Here is a 20,886-nt window from a genome sequence, read left to right on the forward strand (position 1 = left end):
AAATCAAGGCAACCGATGACACTATTATTAAACATGCAGACTCTTTCTATCAGAGGGCGCACAGCACCATCTACTGGATACAATGGGGAACTTCTAGGGAGTTTTAGTTCAAGGAACAGCAAAAAAACAACAGCCATTACAAGATATGAGGACTCTGGCTTATTTTACAATTCTGTAAGTTTTCAGCTTTCCTTTTACTACTAGGTTGCTACTGGAGGGGGAGCTTTTATACACCAGACATGAAGAGGGGAAGCCATGGGGAAGCACTACTCCCCAGGGCTGGTGCAAGGAGGTTTCACGCCCTAGGCGAAACTTCCACCTTGCGCCGCCCCCCCCTCGCGGCAGCTCCCCGCCGCCGCCGCCCCCTCCTTCCCTCCCTCCCCTCGGCCTGGGCAGCTCCCCCTGCAACAGCTTGCTCCCTCCCTCCTCTTGGCCCGGGGAGCCGCGTGCAGCTGTTTGGCGCGCAAGTCTGGGAGGAGAGAAGCAGAGCGGGGTGGTGCTCAGGGGAGGAGGCGGAGCAGAGGTGAGCTCGGGCAGGGAGCAGTTCCCCTGTGCGCCGCCGCCCCCCCTCACCCCCCGTTACTTGCTGCAGGCGGCCCTCCCTGCGCCCCCCTGCCCGAGCTTACCTCTGCTCCACCGCCGCCCCCCACCACTTGGCGCCCTAGGCGACCGCCTAGTTCGCCTAGTGGTTGCACCAGCCTGCTACTCCCCCACACACGAGAGAAGAGAGGGAGCTTTTAGCATAGGAGTGAGAGCCGTGCTCCCTTCTACTTCCCTGGCCTTTTGTTATGCAAGTATCATCTGGTCAATAAAAAGGGTAAAATACTGGCTCCTCTAAAATCAGTGGAAAGACTCCCATTCATGTCACTGTGGGCAGGATTTCTCCCAGTTTCTAACAAAAAGAGCTTGTCTTCACTGCAACGATTAGCTTGAGTTATTCCACTAGCCTATCTTGAGTGAGGGCAGCAACATCTGGAAATAACACTCAGGCTATATGGTGATTGGATTAGCATCTGACCAGCTGTGTTAACTCAAGTTGTTGCATGTAGCTCTATCCCCACTGCATCCCTAGTTTGAGCATCAGCAGCCCTTGAGCTTCAATACACACACACGCGTGCACACCCCCCCCCCCCCGACAGGCCAGCTAGCTCAAGTTTAAAGTAACGTACCATTTAAGTTGAGCTAGAGATGGGGTGGGGGGAGAGGGGGATGGGAGTCAGACTAAGGACAACACTAGAGTTACATCTTGAGCTAACACCACAACAAACACAAGTCCTTATATAGATTTTATTCAGCTCTGTTATCAATCTCCAACAATGCAGCACGTAGATAAAAGGCCCTTCAAATCCGGGGGAACTTAAATGTTATATTTCTTTGGCAAAGATAATATAATTCTGGGACAGAATCCTAGGAATCTGAAAAATATAGATTATATATTTCTATACAGATATACCCAGTAAATGTACCCCAATAACATCCAGCATTTTCTATATAATATGTATCTACTGTAAATCGTATATCTATATATGGGTGTATACTTGCTTCTGAAGCCATAGCTAGCTAGCATAGAATAGCGGGGATGTCTGCTAAAAGTTATGCCAGGACCACAGGTTTCTAGATTTCTAGAAATCACTGTTCTATAGCATCTCTGGTGTGGAAGCATATCACGCGGGGGTGTGTGTGTGTGTGCAACCATTCCAACAAAATCCAGATAAGACTGACAATACCACCAACCAATAAAAAACATGGCTAGATAGAACAGTCCTTGATACCTATAAACTCTCAAAATAGGAGCCATCTTACTACCCGAGATTTACACAAAGTTCTCTATGAAGTAAAATTTAAAAAACAAAAGAAAAAGAAAAAGCCCTAAATGTCAAACAGACAGAAATGTGATGGCAGAGTTCAGGAAGAGCCTCTGCGTAGGAGGCAATTAGCTTAGCAGTGTTGCATATATTGACAAAACTGTGGAGTACTCTTTTCACACTGCACAAAGTTTTGTGTACAGCACACCAAAAGAGGAATACTACTCTTACGCATTTAGTCAAGAGGCAGGCGACAAAATGCAGCCCTTGAAAGAAGAAATAGCTGTGGTGACCAGGGAGAGGAAAGAATGTATAAAAATATTTACTGAACATGTCAAAAGTCAATGAGATCTGAGCAAGAGACTCTTATTTGACCTGTAGCTTTACTTACAAGGTATCTCTCTGTATCCACACTCCAAGGCATGAAAGTAATTCATGAACTCCCTCTCTGGAATTTTAAAGGCTTCAAACAGCCCCATGTCTTCAAAAAGCCTGTATGATACCTGGAAAAGGAAAACAACCACGCTGCTAAGTAGACCAAAAAAGACATCATAAAAGCTGATCCTATAAAGTCACCTGGTATATCCCTATTCAATACAGGATTGTTCCCTATGGCATTTTCCCACGTGATCATCTGGTCTAGTTCAGGTGGGGTACTCAGTACTTCTGCTGAGACACAGTTACACAGTCAAACAAACAGGTTGTTCAGAAATTGTTCACCAAAATGTTCCTCTTCTTTGTATTCTCTGATTGTTCTAAGCAACCTTTTTTCTTCTCTGATGGTTACCCTCTTCCAATACTTGTACCTAGTTATATTCCTATCAGGTGACATTTAGCAAGCCTAGATATTATCATCAGATTTAAATGCCCCAAAATGGGCTAGTGCCTCACAAAAAAACATAACAAAACACAAAGAAGCGGAGATTTACAAAGTACTGATAGGAATTAGCATCTCTGCAAATCTCCCCCATATATCCTGTCCCAAAGAGTCTGCAATGACAATTGTTGTGCTCTTTGCCTAATCATTTAAACAGATGAAGGGAGGAGGAAAAGAAGCAGCCAAGGGTGTCAAATAACAGGTCAGCCTAATAAATGTCACTTTTTTTTTTTTAAACCTTGTACGTGAAATGACAGAAGTTAGTTTTCAGGAGGGATATGACTGAAGGGAAGGAATTTTCAGCAGGGAAGACATCCAGAGAGCATTCAAGCATGGAAGAAGGTTACAGAGAATTTTGGAAGAGGAGTCAAGCAGGGTATTCAGGCTGGTAGCAGTGGTGGAGTGAAGAAGTTGATGGGGGAATATAATAGGAGACCAGGTCAGCAATGTAGACAGCAGCTATCACACGATGTAGGGGCTTGAAAGCAACAACAAATTTATACACAGTGCAATGGGACCTAATGAAATGACTATGTTAAGTTCTTCCAACTTTCCTTTTGAATTTAGCCTCTCCAGCACTTCATTAATTATTCTCATCATGAGGTGCCCAGAACCAAATACTGTATGCTTTGTGTGGTCTCACCAGAGCTGTATCAAGGGGAGCCCACTGTCTCCCAGTTCCACCATATACTACACTCTGCATATACAGTCTCAAAATCATACTGGCCTTTGTTTCAACATAGCACAACTGAACCTAAATTAAGCTGCTATCAACTACTGCGTCTTTCAGCATATTGTGTGTATGAATTGGGATCCATAATCTGTGCTGATGGGTGTAGTGAATCCAAGTTTTAACAAACGGAAACTGAATATCTGGCCTTCATAGAGAATTACAATTATTTTAAAGTAACTGATATGAATTTATAATCTGAGCTATCTTCAAGTTTTTTTTTACTAGGGATTTCTTATCAAGCAGAATTTCTGTGTGAACTAATTATGAACGATTCTAGCAAAAATGAGAAAGGATGATGCAGTAGAAGGGTGCAGCTGAGAGTGCACAAATGTAGTTTCTGACTCCACATACAAGGGATCTGTCTGTTATCAAGTGTCTGCCACTTGTGCTTCTGGTGCTGGCACCTGTGCACTGACCAGCTGCTACTTACTTGAATGGCACAGGGTGCCAACAGTACCATGTTCAATATTAGTACCCAGAAAGGTGGTGGTAATGCTGGTCAGTGTTGACATGGTAAGGCCAATGAAAGCCAAAGCCACAGAAGCTGATAGCAGTACTGCTGTGAAGGACACATCAAAGCTGCTTGAAATAGAGCTATTCCAGTGCAGAGACCAGTACTTTTAAGTATTGGACTATCCCTCTTAGAACTCAGAGTCCAAACAAGACATAAATATATAGCAGAACCATCAAAAGAGGGAGAAAAGTCTTTCTTCAATGATAGGATATTTAAAAACCTGAGGGCACCAAATATGGAAAAGAGCGCTCCTAGAGAAACTCTTAGCCATTTCTGTAGCTCAAGCTTCAATGGCAACCGGAGATTGGTAATAGAAAATCCCTATGCATCTCAGTTCTGGAGGCTAACTGTAGGCAGTAGGAGTGTGGGTGACGTGAGGGCTCAGGGCAAGTGTTAGTGCAAGAGTTCCAGGTGTCTGTCAGGATTAGGCATGTCTGCTCTGAACAGAAAACATGCTTCTTAAAATCTCAGATTGCCACTGGGGACAGGAAGAGAAAGGCGACAAAAGAGATCACTCTTTTCTACATTGCGGAAGGAATGAACCCCTCATTCTCTAACCTGACAACGTAAGAAAGTCACACTAAGAAGCTAGTCTGGTGATAGGTCATTAATTATTCAACCCCCTCTTTACCGATATTGCTCTCTCTCACCTTTCTGTATGTTCTGTTGTTCTCTAGTTCTCTACCCTGTTGATCGCTCCTTAGTTTTCTTCTACCTACCCCAGAGCTAATGCCTCCTCACTTTTATTTCCCTCAACATCTGCCTCCTCTGTGGTGCAGCCATAAGAAAGAGAATGGAACTGGAAAGAGAGGATGACATTTTACATGTATTCTCTGAGTAAACATTTCAACAGCACCTAAGTGATTTAGGAACCTGAGCCTATTTTCAAAAGTGACTTATGCACTGAAGGGCCTTAGGCCCATTCACTTTCACTTTAGAAAATTTTACCCTGTGCATTTAATCCTTAAGGAAACCCAAGTGCTTTACAAAAAAATTGCCAAAATCCCATGAGGCTTATGTACGCAGAAAAGGCCCCAGAGCATCTTAAATATAGAAAGCTGCCCTGGGGTCAGCAGCAACGAAAACTGACACAGGAAGTTTCTCCAGCTCTGTGCGCTCTCCAAAGAAATTACTCAGGACCTGTGTTTGCGCTAAGCTGCGCGGTTGCCCAGGAATGATTCAAGTGCCATGTACCTGACTAGCAGAGCTGCGCACATCCGACAGCATCTGTTCAGGTGCCCCTCCCCCCACTGCTTTGCAGCCACGTTGCTCCAGCAGCTGCTCCCAGGACCCTCCTGCTGGCTGTGCAGAATGGGGTGTGTGTGAGGGGAGTGCTGATGTCTGGGTATCCCCCCCATACCCCAACTCCACTGAGCAGGGGAGAGGGCTCAGGACTCGGAGCAGGAGAGAGCTGCTGTGGTCTGAGGTCTGACGGAGCAGTGAGTGAGTGCCTTAAACAGACAGCGCATGGTCTCTCGGAGACTTCCCCAGCAGCCAGCTCACACTCTCTCTCTCTCTCTCTCTCTCTCTCTCTCACACACACACACACACACTCTCTCTCTCTGTCTGTCTCTCCCCTTCCCCCCGTGCCCACATATTCAATCTCTGCAGAAATGGGATACAGGGGAACAAAAGCAAATATCATTCTGGGATGAATTAACAGGGATGTTGTAAGCAAGACACGAGAAGTAATTCTTCCGCTCTACTCTGCTCTGATTAGGCCTCAACTGGAGTATTGTGTCCAGTTCTGGGCACCACATTTCTGGAAGAATGTGGACAAACTAGAGAGAGTTCAGAGAAGAGCAACAAAGATGATGAAAACATGATTTCTTATGTGGGAAGACTGAAAAAATTGGCTTTGTTTAGTCTGGAAAAGAGAAGATGGAGGGGGGACATGATAACAGTTTTCAAGTATGTAAACGGTTGTTACGAGGAAGAGGAAGAAAATTTGTTTTTCTTAACCTCTGAGGATAGGACAAGAAGCAATGGGCTTAAATTGCAGCAAGGGAGGTTTAGGTTGGACATTAGGAAAAACTTCCTAACTGTCAGGGTGGTTAAGCACTGGAATAAATTGCCTCGGGAGGTTGTGGAATCTCCAATATTGGAGATTTTTTAAGAGCAGGTTAGACAAACACCTGTCAGGGATGGTCTAGAAAATTAGTCATGCCACAAGTGCAGGGGACTGGACTAGATGACCTCTCGAGGTCCCTTCCAGTTCTATATCTAGGATTTTTGTTTCTACTGGAGGCGCACATCTGCACATTACCTCGGTGCACATAATTTATTCCACACATGGATGGAAAAAATTAGAGGGAACATTGCTCAGGACAGGCATCTGCAGCTCTCTAAAGAGAGGAGGATTCTGGTTAGGCCAGATGCATAGCCAGTGGGTCTATGCATTGCATAAATTAGCTGGCAAAACCTTACAAGGGGGAGCAACAGGCTATATTCACTATCTCTACCTATGCCCCATGGTAGGCAGTGTTGTTTTAGCTCTGTTGGTCCCAAGATATTAAAGGGACAATGTGGGTGAGGTAATAGCTTTTATTGGATCAACTGTTGGTGAGAGGCAAGCTTTCAAATTACACAGAGCTCTTCTTCAGGTCTGGGAATTGTGCTAACTACTTATGCTAAACTATCTGTTCATCCTTGAATTTAACTGTGACACTCATAGTACCTTTCCCAGACCTGAAGAAGAGCTCTATGTAGCTCAGAATTTTGTCTCTCTCACCAATAGAAGTTGGTCCAATAAAAGATATTACCTCATCCACATGGTCTCTCTATGCTCTATGGTAGCAGCCAGACCTGAGCTGTGGAGGCAGCCTGACCAGCAGGGCCCAGGATTTCCAAACACAGCATGGAACTCAATTTGCCTCTCTTGGATCATGGCTGAGTTGACCCAGCCAGGATTCAAACTTGCAGCTACAAGGAAAGGTGGTATTTCAAACCTTAGTCTTAGATCAGTGCACCATGGAAGGTGAGAGGAACAAAAAACAGGAAAGAAAAGACACTAGTTGTGACTGTCTATCTAGTTCATTGTATCTTATTTCCCTGGAATATACCCCTGTGAGAAAAGAGGAATGGTAGAATATTATTCTGCAGATTTTAATCTTATTGATTCATACAACTGTTAGGCAGGTATTTTTAAAAACTGCATGCCATATAAGAAGGTTATTTTTCCCCCTCTGAATTTCCAGCATTGATTTAGGTCAGAGGGGAAGGTTTCAAAATAATTCTGAAGAAGTTGACTGGACTGGCAAGGGGTGGAAGTGAATGGTATCCAGTTCCCAGCAGCTTATTTGGAGAGAAATGGTCTGCTCTTCCAGTCACCAAGAAGGATAAGCAGCCAAGCAAGGCATTCAGACACAAGAAAGAATGAAAGAACGAGGAAAAGGGATATTTATTTTCTGGTACTTATAGCTTCTTGGACGTCAGAAAATCTGGACACTTTGGCAAAATAAGTATTGCTGTTTTAGTTGTTATGTACTCTTTATTAACAACTTATTTTTGACTTTTTTCCTCCCATGGCAAATGTTGCCATATCTCAGGAGTATACATCACCTGATGGACAATCACACCCTGGCTTACTAAGCAACACCTTCTCCTTTCTTCCTCTCTTCTGCTTGTGTTTGGGGTAGGTAGCTGAAAGTCAGGTCAGATTCTTGTGGTTTGGCTTAGCGCTATGGATCACACATTATCATAACCATTGGTCCCTACTGCATATGGCTTCCTAGTTAGAAAACAGCTGTATATGCCATACTACCAATGTGCTCAGTACACTTTTTATTCTTAGGAATACATAAATTTCAACACATACCCTTTGTTTGGTAAGTAGTGTTACTTCCCTCTCCCCTCCCTTCTGCCCTTTTTCCCCCCGTCTATGAAAAACGTAGTGCTTACATGCATAATTTATAAATCTAATGCTTCTGGCATCTGTTAAAACTAAAACAAATGCTTCCAGTGAAATGATTTTTAATGGACGTTTCTTTCAAAGAGGGAACTCATTATTCACATGGTGCTTAGTATAACCATCTTCTATGTATTACTTATTACAAGCACATGGATAGTGCCCACCACAACAGTAGTTGTGCATGCTGTGTACAGCTAAATAAGTAAGTAAATACATTCCCCTGTATAGGAACCTAGAAGCCTGGGTTCCCATCGACATCAAGACAAAATAAATCAGAGACAAGAAGATATGGGAAACTGAATAAGTACTTATGCAAACATCTGGCCAACCAGGCAGGTGCTACAATGCTTTCTGAAGATAGTTATGTTCAGGGTTTCTGGCAGTAATGAATTCCACAGATTAGAGTCTGCCACTAATAATGCCCTGACTCCAAACCCCCCAATGTTTCCATTCATGGGTGATTTTTAATTTTCATTCAAAAGCCATCTTATGACGAACAACATTCCCCATGAAGAGACTTCCCATGCCATTCTTTTTATAGGGCTGTTTAATTTCTTTGTGCAGAAATATACAGATGATGATAATGTGACCAATAGCCCCCAGCCCCAGGTAGCTGTGAAACACTTCCAATGGGCCTTATTTACAGGTACAGAATCAGAACCTTGACACTGTATAGATTTTCCTAGAATCTGAGCCCTGGCCTATCATTTTAATCAACTTGCAGTTTGGTAATGGTCAGAGGAGAGATGCTTCCATTTCAAGCTGTACATTTTTTTCCAAGCTCACCTTTCTTTCTAAAGCAAACTGGTTTCTTCCGTTCAGGAATTACGATGAGAAGAGCAATAAGCATAAATTAAGGCGTTATGGATCTCTGTGGCTTGTTGTGAAGCTGCTATTTCAATTGGAGTGTTTTGCTGTTCCATTCTGAAGTGAAATTTTTTTCTGTGAAGGTCTTTCTATCCCTTTGTTTACAGGTTTGCCTGTGCTGCATTTAAGTGCTTTCCATTGTACATAGTAAGAATGCTTTTATCGTCAGAGTTGTGTGGGGTCTTTTTTAATAAAGTGGCTAAATCAATTTAACATTCCACAAATAAGAAAGAGACATCTCAAGTAGCCTTAAAAATGCTAGGCCAGCATTTGCTTTCTAAATGGAACACCCGCCTGGGGGAACATGTCAACTCCTCTTTGTTCCACCTCATAAATTTTGGATTGTGGGGCATGCATAGTTAATTCCTCTTGTTAATTTTCTTTCTTTCTATTTTTTTTTTAAAGATGAGACTATTTAACTGCGGAAAGCAGAGAATAAATCACTGATGTGTTTGTTTGCCTTTGTCCATTCCACTTTAAAGACATACTGTGATATAAATTACACATCAGAAAGTCAACCTGTTCCCTGGTTTAAAAAAAAAGCTCATTTCATTCAGCCACCTTGCTTCCTTATTAGTGGGGGACATCTTCATTTTTAAACCCAAATTTAATCTTGGGTCATCCCATTTACATTAATGTCAATGTAAATTATTGATATCCGAAATGTTGAAGCCTGAAGTTGAGAATACAATTGTTGTTTATGTTAAATAAATGAATCCCAATTTTTTGAAGCACCTCAGATTGATTTTTTCACATCCCTCATTTTCCATCTCTGCCCCTCATCATGCCCCATTATTTGGGCTTTGGCAGGCGACAATTCACTCAGGGTGTGGACAGTGATTACATCTTTAAGCAGGTTTTCTGAACACACAAGTTTGCAGGTAGAAGCAGAAGGGGGAAAAACAAAAATGGCAGTGGTGGAGGGTAGAGGTTGCTGGGAAGTGGGGACAACAGAGGAAAACAGCTGGGGGAAGCGTGTCTTTTCACACTCTCTCTGATAAGAAGTGCTATACACAGCCTAGGCTTTCCTCTTACCCTAGAAGGAACCCGGAATATTGGCAAGCTAGTTTTGCACAGCTGTTACATGCTGAAGTACAGACTGGGGTTGCTGACAAGGAAACAGCTCACAGAGTAAATCCTCATGTCACTCTGAATTTAATCAATCATCTTTCCTCGTTGGCTTTTGAATTAGCTGTATGCAGCTGAATAATCATCAATAGCCAAGGGACCAGGACTTGATTTAGCATTAATTGGAGTTTATTGCACTGAGGGCTGGTTAGCACCTTAACCTCTGCATGTATAATGTGAGACAGTTAAACTTGATTAACACGTTCACTGCTTTCCACTAGCCTCCTGCACATACTGCTTTGTAAAGAGATACTCTAAAACCCAATTTGGTTTTGGGTTTGTGTCCTGAATATACATTATACACTTCCCCTGTTGACAAAACCATTATCCAACTACAAGAAAAAATGGCCAGTTTGTCTCTGTGCCATCAAGAGGTGAATGACAGAGAAGAAAGCCTGGCCAAGAAAGTGGTGATGATTATAGGGGTGTCGATCGTACTGTGTAAATAAAGGTTGTATCAGCACCTTCATTCTACTTGGAAGAACAAATGAAAAGTTGGCAGTTAAAATGGAACCTTAGCAGGTTATCACCACCTGATTAAGATCTTTATTAGGTGGAGCAGAAGTATTAACTGCCAACGTGTTGACTCTTTAAAAGTGAGGTACAGGGGCAAGACAGTAGGATCAGATTTTTTCCATGAATCTTGGTCTCATGTATGGCTTGACTAGGATTTGCAATGTAAGAGAAGACCATACCTATTCTTTTGGGTCAGCTGTCTCTTTGTGGCCCTTTATATCTCAATGCAAATGCAATGATAGACTCAATGCAAAATCCCACAAGACAGTGAACCGAAGACAGTGGAAGCATCAGCAGCAGCTTTTTGAGTCATAGCTGAAGGTACAGTGAGCCAATATGCATTTACAATTCTTTTAAGATAGATGACTGGGGGAGAAGGAAGGCATGAGATGCACTGTCCAAGAGATGGGGGATTCCACGACCACTGTTCTCAAGAGAAGGAAGCGGGTGGTGGTGGTCGGGGACTCTCTCCTCAGGGGGACTGAGTCATCTATCTGCTGCCCCGACTGGGAAAAACGAGAAGTGTGCTGCTTGCCAGGAGCTAGGATTCACAATGTGACGGAGAGACTGCCAAGACTCATCAAGTCCTCGGATTGCTATCCCTTCCTGCTTCTCCACATGGGCACCACTGATACTGCCAAGAATGACCTTGAGGGATCACTGCAGACTACGTGGCTCTGGGAAGAAGGAGTCTGAGGTGCAAGTGGTCTTTTTGTCTATCCTCCCCGTGGAAGGAAAAGGCCTGGGTAGAGACCGTCGAATCCTGGAAGTGAACAAAGTCTAGGTGGTGTTAGAGAGAAGGCTTTGGATTCTTTGACCATGGGATGGTGTTCCAAGAAGGAGGAGTGCTAGGCAGAGATGGGCTCCACGTAACGAAGAGAGGGAAAAGCATCTTCGCAAGCAGGCTGGCTAACCTAGTGAGGAGGGCTCTAAACTAGGTTCACCGGGGGAAGGAGACCAAAGCCCTGAGGTAAGTGGAGACGTGGGATACTGGGAGGAAGCATGAGCAGGAGCGTGTGAGAGGGGAGGGCTCCTGCCTCATACTAAGAAAGCAGGACAAACAGCAAGTTATCTCAAGTGCCTATACACAAATGCAAGAAGCCTGGGAAACAAGCAGGGAGAACTGGAAGTCCTGGCACAGTCAAGGAATTATGATGTGATTGGAATAACAGAGACTTGGTGGAGTACTGTCTTGGATGGATATAAACTGTTCAGGAAGGACAGGCAAGGCAGAAAAGGTGGGGGAGTTGCATTGTAGGTAAGGGAGCAGTATGGCTGTTCAGAGCTCTGGTATGAAACTGCAGAAAAACCTGAGAATCTCTGGATTAAGTTTAGAAGTGTGAGCAACAAGGGTGATGTCGTGGTGGAGGTCTGCTGTAGACCACCGGACCAGGGGGATGAGGTGGATGAGGCTTTCTTCCGGCAACTAATGGAAGTTACTAGATCGCAGGCCCTGGTTCTCATGGGAGACTTCAATCACCCTGATATTTGCTGGGAGAGCAATACAGCACAGACAATCCAGGAAGTTTTTGGAAAGTGTAGGGGACAATTTCCTGGTGCAAGTGCTGAAGGAACCAACTAGGGGCAGAGCTCTTCTTGACCTGCTGCTCACAAACCTGGAAGAATTAGTAGGGGAAGCAAAAGTGGATGGGAACCTGGGAGGCAGTGACCATGAGATGGTCGAGTTCAGGATCCTGACACAAGGAAGAAAGGAGAGCAGCAGAATACGGACCCTGGATTTCAGAAAAGCAGACTTTGACTCCCTCATGGAACTGATGGGCAGGATCCCCTGGGAGAATAACATGAGTGGGAAAGGAGTCCAGGAGAGCTGGCTGTATTTTAAAGAATCCTTATTGAGGTTACAGGGACAAACCTGTAGATGTGTAGAAAGAATAGTAAATATGGCAGTGGCTTAACAGTGAAATCCTTGCTGATCTTAAACACAAAAAAGAAGCTTACTAGAAGTGGAAGATTGAACAAATGACCAGGGAAGATGCATAAAAATATTGCTCGGGCATGCAGGAGTGAAATCAAGAAGGCCAAATCACACCTGGAGTTGCAGCTAGCAAGAGATGTTAAGAGCAGCAAGAAGTGTTTCTTCAGGTATGTTAGCAACAAGAAGAAAGCCAAGGAAAGTGTGGGCCCCTTACTGAATGAGGGAGGCAATCTAGTGATAGAGGATGTGGAAAAAGCTAATGTACTCAATGCTTTTTTTGCCTCTGTCTTCACGAACAAGGTCAGCTCCCAGACTACTGCACTGGGCAGCACAGCATGGGGAGGAGGTGACCAGCACTCTGTGGAGAAAGAAGCAGTTCGGGACTATTTAGAAAAGCTGGATGAGCACAAGTCCATGAGCCCGGATGCGCTGCATCCGAGAGTGCTAAAGGAGTTGGCGGATGTGATTGCAGAGCCATTGGCCATTATCTTTGAAAGCTCATGGCGATCGGGGGAGGTCCCAGACGACTGGAAAAAGGCTAATGTAGTGCCCATCTTTAAAAAAGGGAAGAAGGAGGATCCTGGGAACTACAGGCCAGTCAGCCTCACCTCAGTCCCCAGAAAAATCATGGAGCAGATCCTCAAGGAATCAATTCTGAAGCACTTAGATGAGAGGAGAGTGATCAGGAACAGTCAGCATGGATTCACCGAGGGCAAGTCATGCCTGACTAATCTAATTGCCTTCTATCACGAGATAACTGGCTCTGTGGATGAGAGGAAAGTTGTTCCTTGACTTTAGCAAAGCTTTTGACAGGGTCTCCCACAGTATTCTTGCCAGCAAGTTAAAGAAGCATGGGCTGGATGAATGGACTATAAGGTGGACAGAAAGCTGGCTAGATTGTCGGGCTCAACGGGTAGTGATCAATGGCTTCATGTCTAGTTGGCAGCCAGTATCAAGTGGAGTGCCCCAAGGGTCGGTTTTGTTCAATATCTTCATAAATGATCTGGAGGATGTTGTGGATTGCACCCTCAGCAAGTTTGCAAATGACACTAAAGTGGGAGGAGAGGTAGATACGCTGGAGGGTAGGGATAGGATACAGAGGGCCCTAGACAAATTAGAGGATTGGGCCAAAAGAAATCTGATGAGGTTCAACAAGGACAAGTGTAGAGTCCTGCACTTAGGATGGAAGAATCCCACGCACCGCTACAGACTAGGGACCGAATGGCTAAGCAGCAGTTCTGCAGAAAAGGACCTAGGGGTTACAGTGGACGAAATGCTGGATATGAGTCAACAGTGTGCCCTTGTTGCCAAGAAGGCCAATGGCTTTTTGGGATGTATAAGTAGGGGCATTGCCAGCAGATCGAGGGACGTGATCATTCCCCTCTATTCGACATTGGTGAGGCCTCATCTGGAGTACTGTGTCCAGTTTTGGGCCCCACACTACAAGAAGGATGTGGAAAAATTGGAAAACGTCCAGCGGAGGGCAACAAAAATGATTAGGGGACTGGAACACATGACTTATGAGGAGAGGCTGAGGGAAATGGGATTGTTTAGTCTGCAGAAGAGAAGAATGAGGGGGGATTTGATAGCTGCTTTCAACTACCTGAAAGGGGGCTCCAAAGAGGATGGATCTAGACTGTTCTCAGTGGTAGCAGATGATAGAACGAGGAGTAATGGTCTCAAGTTGCAGGGGGGGAAGTTTAGGTTGGATATTAGGAAAAACTTTTTCACTAGGAGGGTGGTGAAACACTGGAATGCGTTACCTAGGGAGGTGGTGGAATTTCCTTCCTTAGAAGTTTTTAAGGTCAGGCTTGACAAAGCCCTGGCTGGGATGATTTAGTTGGGGACTGGTCCTGCTTTGAGCAGGGGGTTGGACTAGATGACCCCCTGAGGTCCCTTCCAACCCTGATATTCTATGAAGTAGAACGAGACTTTTTAATGGTAATGGATTTGTGGAATTAGCTCAGCTGCTGCTATCATGGAACTGTATGGCAGGATTTCCTGGTTCCTATGCAGCTATAACTTACAGGACCCATCACATTTTGAAAGCTCTATTTTAGTCTGTATCTGTCTACGTACACACAGTATACCGGGACTGCACATCCAACCTGCCTGTACAAAACATGCTTCTTACCTGGCTGAGGATCCGACCACATTTCTTTCCTATTTTTTCCACCAAATCAAAGACTGGGAAGTTCCAATTGTTTAGCTGATCCATAAGGGAGTCCAAGTTGTCCATGACAAGAGGCTCTGGGGCAAGGATAGGTTTGTTCTGCACCAAGAATCAAAAGAGAGGAATCTGATAGATCACAGACTTATGAAAAGTCAAACTAAAGAGGTAAAAGTGCTATAAACCTTGGGCCAAAATTAACCACTGGCATAAGCAGGTGCTATCTCATTGAATACAGTGGAGGTATGCTTGTTTCCACCATACCTTAATTTAGGCCTTCTACTTCATAACTTTTATTAAGCTGGAATTGATAGGTAATCCTGGAAATGAAAGATCAGTGTCTGATAATTACAGCTGTAGAGAGGTCATTCACTTTTATTGTAAAACTTGTCTTGAGCAGAAGAAAACATATTCATTTGTTACTTCCATATAGTGGACTGCGAGAGACTAACAACTGGATTCAGGCAACAAATTCCAAGCTAGTCTTACAGTGAATAGGAATGTGTAAGTAACATTCAGATAAAATAAAATAAGAATGCCTCTCTTGTTCCACTCTGAGACACTGAAAAGAAACCTTTTTTGAAATCTGAAAGAAGTCTCATCCTTTCCCTGCCTCCTACTCTTTACTCTCTCACAGCTCTTCATTTTCAAGTAATGACCAGACGTGGAAATAAAAGGGTCAAAATACCTCTAGAAAAATCTTTTCTCCTGGCATATCCAGCTCTGACCAGAAGCAGAGATTGCTAGAAATGTTGTTCTCGTGAGAGTTTTTTAGTCTAATTGCACAGATTTAAGGGGCTTTAAAATTTTGACTAAACCTTTGCTTGCTTGTTTGAACAAAACTTACAACTCACTACAGTGGTCATATGAAAACGTCAGCATATGCCAGCATTAGTCTCAGAGTATATGGTATATGTGGTACAAATGTCTTTCCTATATTTAGTACAGGAAATAACCATAATTGTGTTTGGCAAATGTTTGGCAAATGTTAATTTCTTTAATGGTGACCACTGAATATCCTAAACAACATTACAAGGTTTACTAGGCCATTAAAGCATTTACATGGCTAATCAGAAAGACTGTACACATTGTACTGGTAATATACACAATATTATTTCCATACCTTAGAAGCAAAGTTTTCAAAAATGTGTGCTTAAAGTTAGAATCCTAATCAAAATAGGTGGCTTAATTTTCAAAAATGCTAAGCACTCAACAGCTCCCACTGATTTGAATGGGTGCTTGTGCTTTAGAAAATCAGATCTCCTATTAAAAGATACATAAATGTGGACATGACCCTAATTTATGCAATTATTTTTGAAAATCTTGTCCAGGGTCTTTAGACTGCATCATTCTTTCCCCAGTATCTCGAGGTGTATTCAAATACAGTGTGAAAGCATTATTTAAAGCAATTGTGAACTACCTCGGGTGGTATTAAAGGGTGCAACATGATAGTCTCAGGCGTGTACATTCTGCAGACAGATCCCTTCTGCATCTGTTCTTTAGAGCAATCTGTCTCGTCGTCATTTTGTACAATATCACTGCTGTCACTGTTGTTGGTTTCATAGTCAGAGGTGGCTTGAGCTGGATCATCTACAACGCAAAGAGGAGTGTTTTGAGAGCTGTAAGACCCTACTAAAAGGCATTCTCTCTGACCATTTGAGTAATAACAACATGATCTCTGACTCGCATACATACATGCTGCTTGGCTAGGGCTGAAATCTGACAGTCTATTCAACTGCACTGAAATAAGTACCCCTGCAGGGCCTGAAAACTGGGACCACAGAATGAGGAAACTCTGAGGACTATTTTTAGGGTGGGCCAAATTAGGTGAAAGAGTGAGATCACATTTATTGCACATTTTTAACCCTCTAAAACTGAGTTAATGTAGAGCTTATTCAGATTCCTCTTTATAAATACTTTGTGCCACACATGGTATATTTTTAACATACACAATTATTTTTACAGTATATGGACTAAGTGCTGCCCTGGGATGAATATGACTTTCCCTGAAGTTAGTGAAAACCCCAAGCACCTACATCTGAAGGCTGAATTTAGCTTCATGACTAGATATAAATATACAGATATTCTACTTCCTAGTTCCTAAGCAAGAGTTACAGTTCCATGTGTAAATTACACGGAGAAAAGAAGCTGTCAGAAAGAATAGCTGCTGACAGAAAAGTCTGCAATGGAAGAAAGTATTAAAATTTTAGAAAGAAAATTTTTCTGGATAGAAAAAAGTTATAGGATTTCCAAAAGCCTATTTTATTCCAACTCTTGTAAAATTAAAAGTGATAGCATAAAATACTGATGTGCTGGCTGTATCCTTCAAAACAACATTACCACATACGATGATGTGATAACCTGAAAAGCAACTTCCAGGGTCTATATATTACTGAATAATTTACACTTAAAATTAGTGAGTAAACACTCACACACTAAATGCTACATAATGTGCAGCTTCTGGATATCTAATATGGAGAGGAAATCAACATACGATTACCTTACTGAGGCATTAACTTTTGCTATATTCATAGATTTCAAGGCTAGAAGGGACCATTGTGATCATCTAGTCTGACCTCCTGTATAACACAGGCCACAGAACTTCCCCAAAGTAATTCCTAGAATAGATCTTGTAGAAAAATACCCACTCTTGATGTAAAAATGGTCAGTGATGGAGAATCCACCACAACCCTAGATAAATGGTTCCAACGGTTAATTACTCTCACTGTTACAAAATTGTGGAGGCCGCATGTCTAGCTCCCAGGCCAGAAACATGGCTGTCCCCATCCCTAGCTCACTTCTAGGGTATGTCCACACTGCACACTCCTTTCAGCAGCATGTACAGTACATAGACTATATGCCCCCCTAGATGGGCATAAATAGCAGTGTAGACAGTAAGGCACTGCTTAGGTGAGTAGAATAAAGACACGGCTTAAACCTGTGGATATGAACCTGGGTATGTACCCAACACGACCTCTACACACCCAAGCAGTGCCTCTCACATCTACACTGCGACTTCAGAAGTGAAATGCTCCTGCAGTGGGGAAAGACTCTGGCAGCTCCCTGTTTCTGGAGAATTTCCCCATTGCAGGAGCCTTTCCCTGCTGCAAGGAAATACTCCAGCAGCAGAAAAAGGCTCTGGCAGCTCCCTGCTGCTGAGCCTTTCCACACTGCTTCCTCTCTGCCAGAGCCTTTCCTTGCCACAGTTAAAGGCTGTGGCAGTGTGGAGCTCCCAGAGCCTTTCCCCACTGCCTCCCTCCTGCCAGAGCCTTTCACTGACGCATGTAGCTACATAATGCAGTGTGAGTAAAAGCCTGCTTTTCACTGTAGGATATGTGTAGCTTGTAGCTACACATATCCTACACACCACTGCCAGTGGTGTGCAGTGTAGACATAGCTGTAACATGGCTTCAATGGAGGCTGCCAGAGTCACCATGCCTTGAAAGGGATTTCCTAGCACAGAAGGGTCTCCGTGGTAACATGAATATGGCCTATGCTGCATTAACCCTTCTGCAGGTTGCCCACAGAATTGTCAGGGCCAGGGATATATCTCCACCCATCCTCTTCTCTGTTGCAGATCCCTGGACTTGAGGAGGCTGCTGAAATAACAGTTGACACCTCTGGACACTCACAACCACCCGTTGCATGGAGAGTGTCTTAAGGGGATGGCCTTGGCCTAGGACTGTTACTGTTCCAAAGGAAAGGAAATACAAACGTCATTCCTGTGATCTCACCCATGTATAATCTCTGTATTAAAAAAAAAAAAGAAAAAAAAAAAGACAGGAGTGTCTACACACTCCCTCAACAACCACATTTTAGAGGAACAACTTTTTTGATTTTACAGCCAGCAAATTACCTGTTCTGGTCAGAGCATGTGTTGTTCCATCACCTCTATCCAGCGCACCAGTGCCAGAACCTATTTGGCTGTATGGTCTGCCACAGCTGGAACACAATATCAAGGAACATGAACATTAAAGAATCATGTAAATTACAGAGGAAAAGTCATCTAGATCTTTTCTTGATCCTAGTACAGGATTATGCCCTACCATATAATCTACAGTCCTTTGCACAGTCAAAGGACAAATTCACAGGAATGCTCTCATTTTTTGATGGCTGCCACTACTGCAAAAGGCAGCCATAAATGCGGCTTAACCAGCCAGCTAAGCTGGGCTTAGAGCTGCTTGCCATTGCCAGAGTGGTGCAAAGGAGGCACATCGTATCAGTGGATCCCACCCCAATATGATTTTTTAAAAGATGTTTATTATTTTCTAAGTTTACAAGTACAAAAGAGCAAATTGAAAATATAACACAATTACACTATAAAAAAAAAAAGAATAAAGAATGAACAAGAGGAAAATTCACCAGGACCCAGCTCAGTCTTAAGTGATTCAAGTAGAACAGAGACATTTTTAGCAGGTTCCCCCTCCTATCATATGCATGCTTAGAAACACATATATCATCATACGTAATATGAAAGTAAGGCAATGTTGTTGGACTTCAGTGAGAACATATCAAGTATAGTAGCACTAGAGGGATGTTTTGACCAATGTGTCAGGTAAATGAGCTGGCACTCAAATAGTTAATAAGCATGATAGATGACAAGTAGACACACTCACCAATTCCTAGGAAATGGAAAAATGTTTTAGGAAAACAAAACAAAGCAAAACAAAAACACCCACCCACACATACCCACAGGCACCAGGCAGGTCATCTGAAATATTTGCCTCTAAAGGTCTATTGGGATGCACTACAATCTATGCGTAATCATATTTTTTAAAACATCGTTTGGGTATTGAGTTCTGAGCCCATTAGCCTAATACAAAAATCTACCTAGTTACCTAGGCTACCATAACTGTAGTACCATCACAAACACCAATTAATAGAGCTGAAAGACCCTGTATGATAGGGAAATATCATTATCTGCATTTTTCAGATGGAGCTGAGGCTCAAAGAGAAAGTAAGTGACCTGTCCAAGATCACACAGGAGGCCTGTGGCAGAAAAGCCAGGAACTGAATCAGCTCTCTTGATTCCCAGGTTAGTTCCTTAGCCACAAGAGCAATCTTCCTCATTTGATGCTTGAGTGAGGCACATTTTAAATAAATTAAAGTAACTAATTTTCTTCAGATGGATACATACAGTACTTGTTCACAAATCTCTTCTTGCCCCATCTTTTGTTGGGAGCAGAACATTTATGATTTAGCAGCCAAGCAGCAGAACCACCTATAGTGGCAACATGCAGAACTAATTTGCCACAAAAATGACTTCCTCTTTAGGAGTAAATGATTCAAAACAAGTTTTCTCCCAGGAATCTTCATTTATCTGAGAGTACAGCTCAACAGTGCTCAACTGGTTATCCTCTCCTCCTCCTAGACAAACTATCTTTTTAATAAATACACAAACACTTTTATATTGCAGAGAATGGAAAGATCAGGAAATTTGTAACAAACCACTCTTTTGCTTTGAACTGGATGGTTGCTTTAAGAACAAAGCTGCAGGTTTTCCAGTACAAAAAGGATCTGTTAGAGGGTATCAGTTTCGTTTCCGAGAGTTAGGAGTGAGCTTTGGACTGATTATGACTCCCCACCCATGCCCCCAGTTAGCTATGGTAATAATTCCTAATATTCTTTGCTATAAAAAATTGATAAAGCTTTAGAACTATATTCTGAATTTATATCTGCTTTTTTGTTGTTTTTCTATATCAGAATATCTGTCTTGTCTTTTATATTGGAAGCTGTGGAAGAGCTTGGTCGATGCTGTGTGTGTATGGTGCCTAGCACAGTGTGGTCTCAACCCTGGTTGGGATCTTTAGGAGGAACCAAAATACCAATAAATAAAAATAATATATGGGAGAGAAAAGGCATCAGAGTTGTTATCAACAGTTCCAAACACAAAATGCCTTAGGGTGTTTGTGGTTCTATACTGCCAGGTTAACTCTACATAGGGTACATGCTGTGTGTAAGAAGGTTTTTTGGCTAAAATGATCCCACTTTCAAAGGGCTAAATGGGAATTCAGAAGCTATTTGGAATGCCTGGAGTTGCAAAATCCAAACAATTCAGGCACTGTATAATTTGCAATGAAAGAGATGCCGGAGCTCAAGCAATTTTTTTTTCTTTCCTAACATGGCAAGCAAGCCCCGAGGTGTAGAGACTATGAACTGCCAGTCTTAGAGGTGTCAGGGGTCAGCCCTGGCACAAATTAAGCACTGAATTCAGGGATATCAAGTGAAAACAGAGCGCAAAGGACGGCAAAAGTGAGCACACTGTTAAGACAGCCTGTAGGAAACTTGGGGCCTGATCCAAAGTCCTTGGAGGCAAAGGAAATCTTTTAATGATTGCAAAAGTGGGAACTCTTTTCATGATTTCAAGGGGCTTTGGATGAGACCGTTAGTGACTCTTACACTGGCAGAATTTTGTAACCTTGCTTACAAA

General features: G+C 43.0%; 1 protein-coding gene across 4 annotated transcripts in view; it reads right to left on the bottom strand.

Moving 5' to 3' along the window:
- The window catches only part of PDE3A (phosphodiesterase 3A), a 367,243-nt gene that overhangs the window by 20,061 nt on the left and 326,296 nt on the right, over window positions 1-20,886 (bottom strand). For all 4 annotated transcript variants that reach the window (XM_073318613.1, XM_073318622.1, XM_073318639.1 and 1 more), the window contains exons 7-10: window positions 18,313-18,398; window positions 15,877-16,046; window positions 14,421-14,558; window positions 2,197-2,308 (exon numbers count right to left, since the gene is read on the bottom strand). In XM_073318613.1, the coding sequence (XP_073174714.1) occupies window positions 2,197-2,308; window positions 14,421-14,558; window positions 15,877-16,046; window positions 18,313-18,398 (506 nt within the window). The remainder of the gene's footprint in view (window positions 1-2,196; window positions 2,309-14,420; window positions 14,559-15,876; window positions 16,047-18,312; window positions 18,399-20,886) is intronic.

This window comes from Lepidochelys kempii, chromosome 1 (genome assembly GCF_965140265.1).
Source record: "Lepidochelys kempii isolate rLepKem1 chromosome 1, rLepKem1.hap2, whole genome shotgun sequence".
NCBI lineage: Eukaryota > Metazoa > Chordata > Testudines > Cheloniidae > Lepidochelys > Lepidochelys kempii.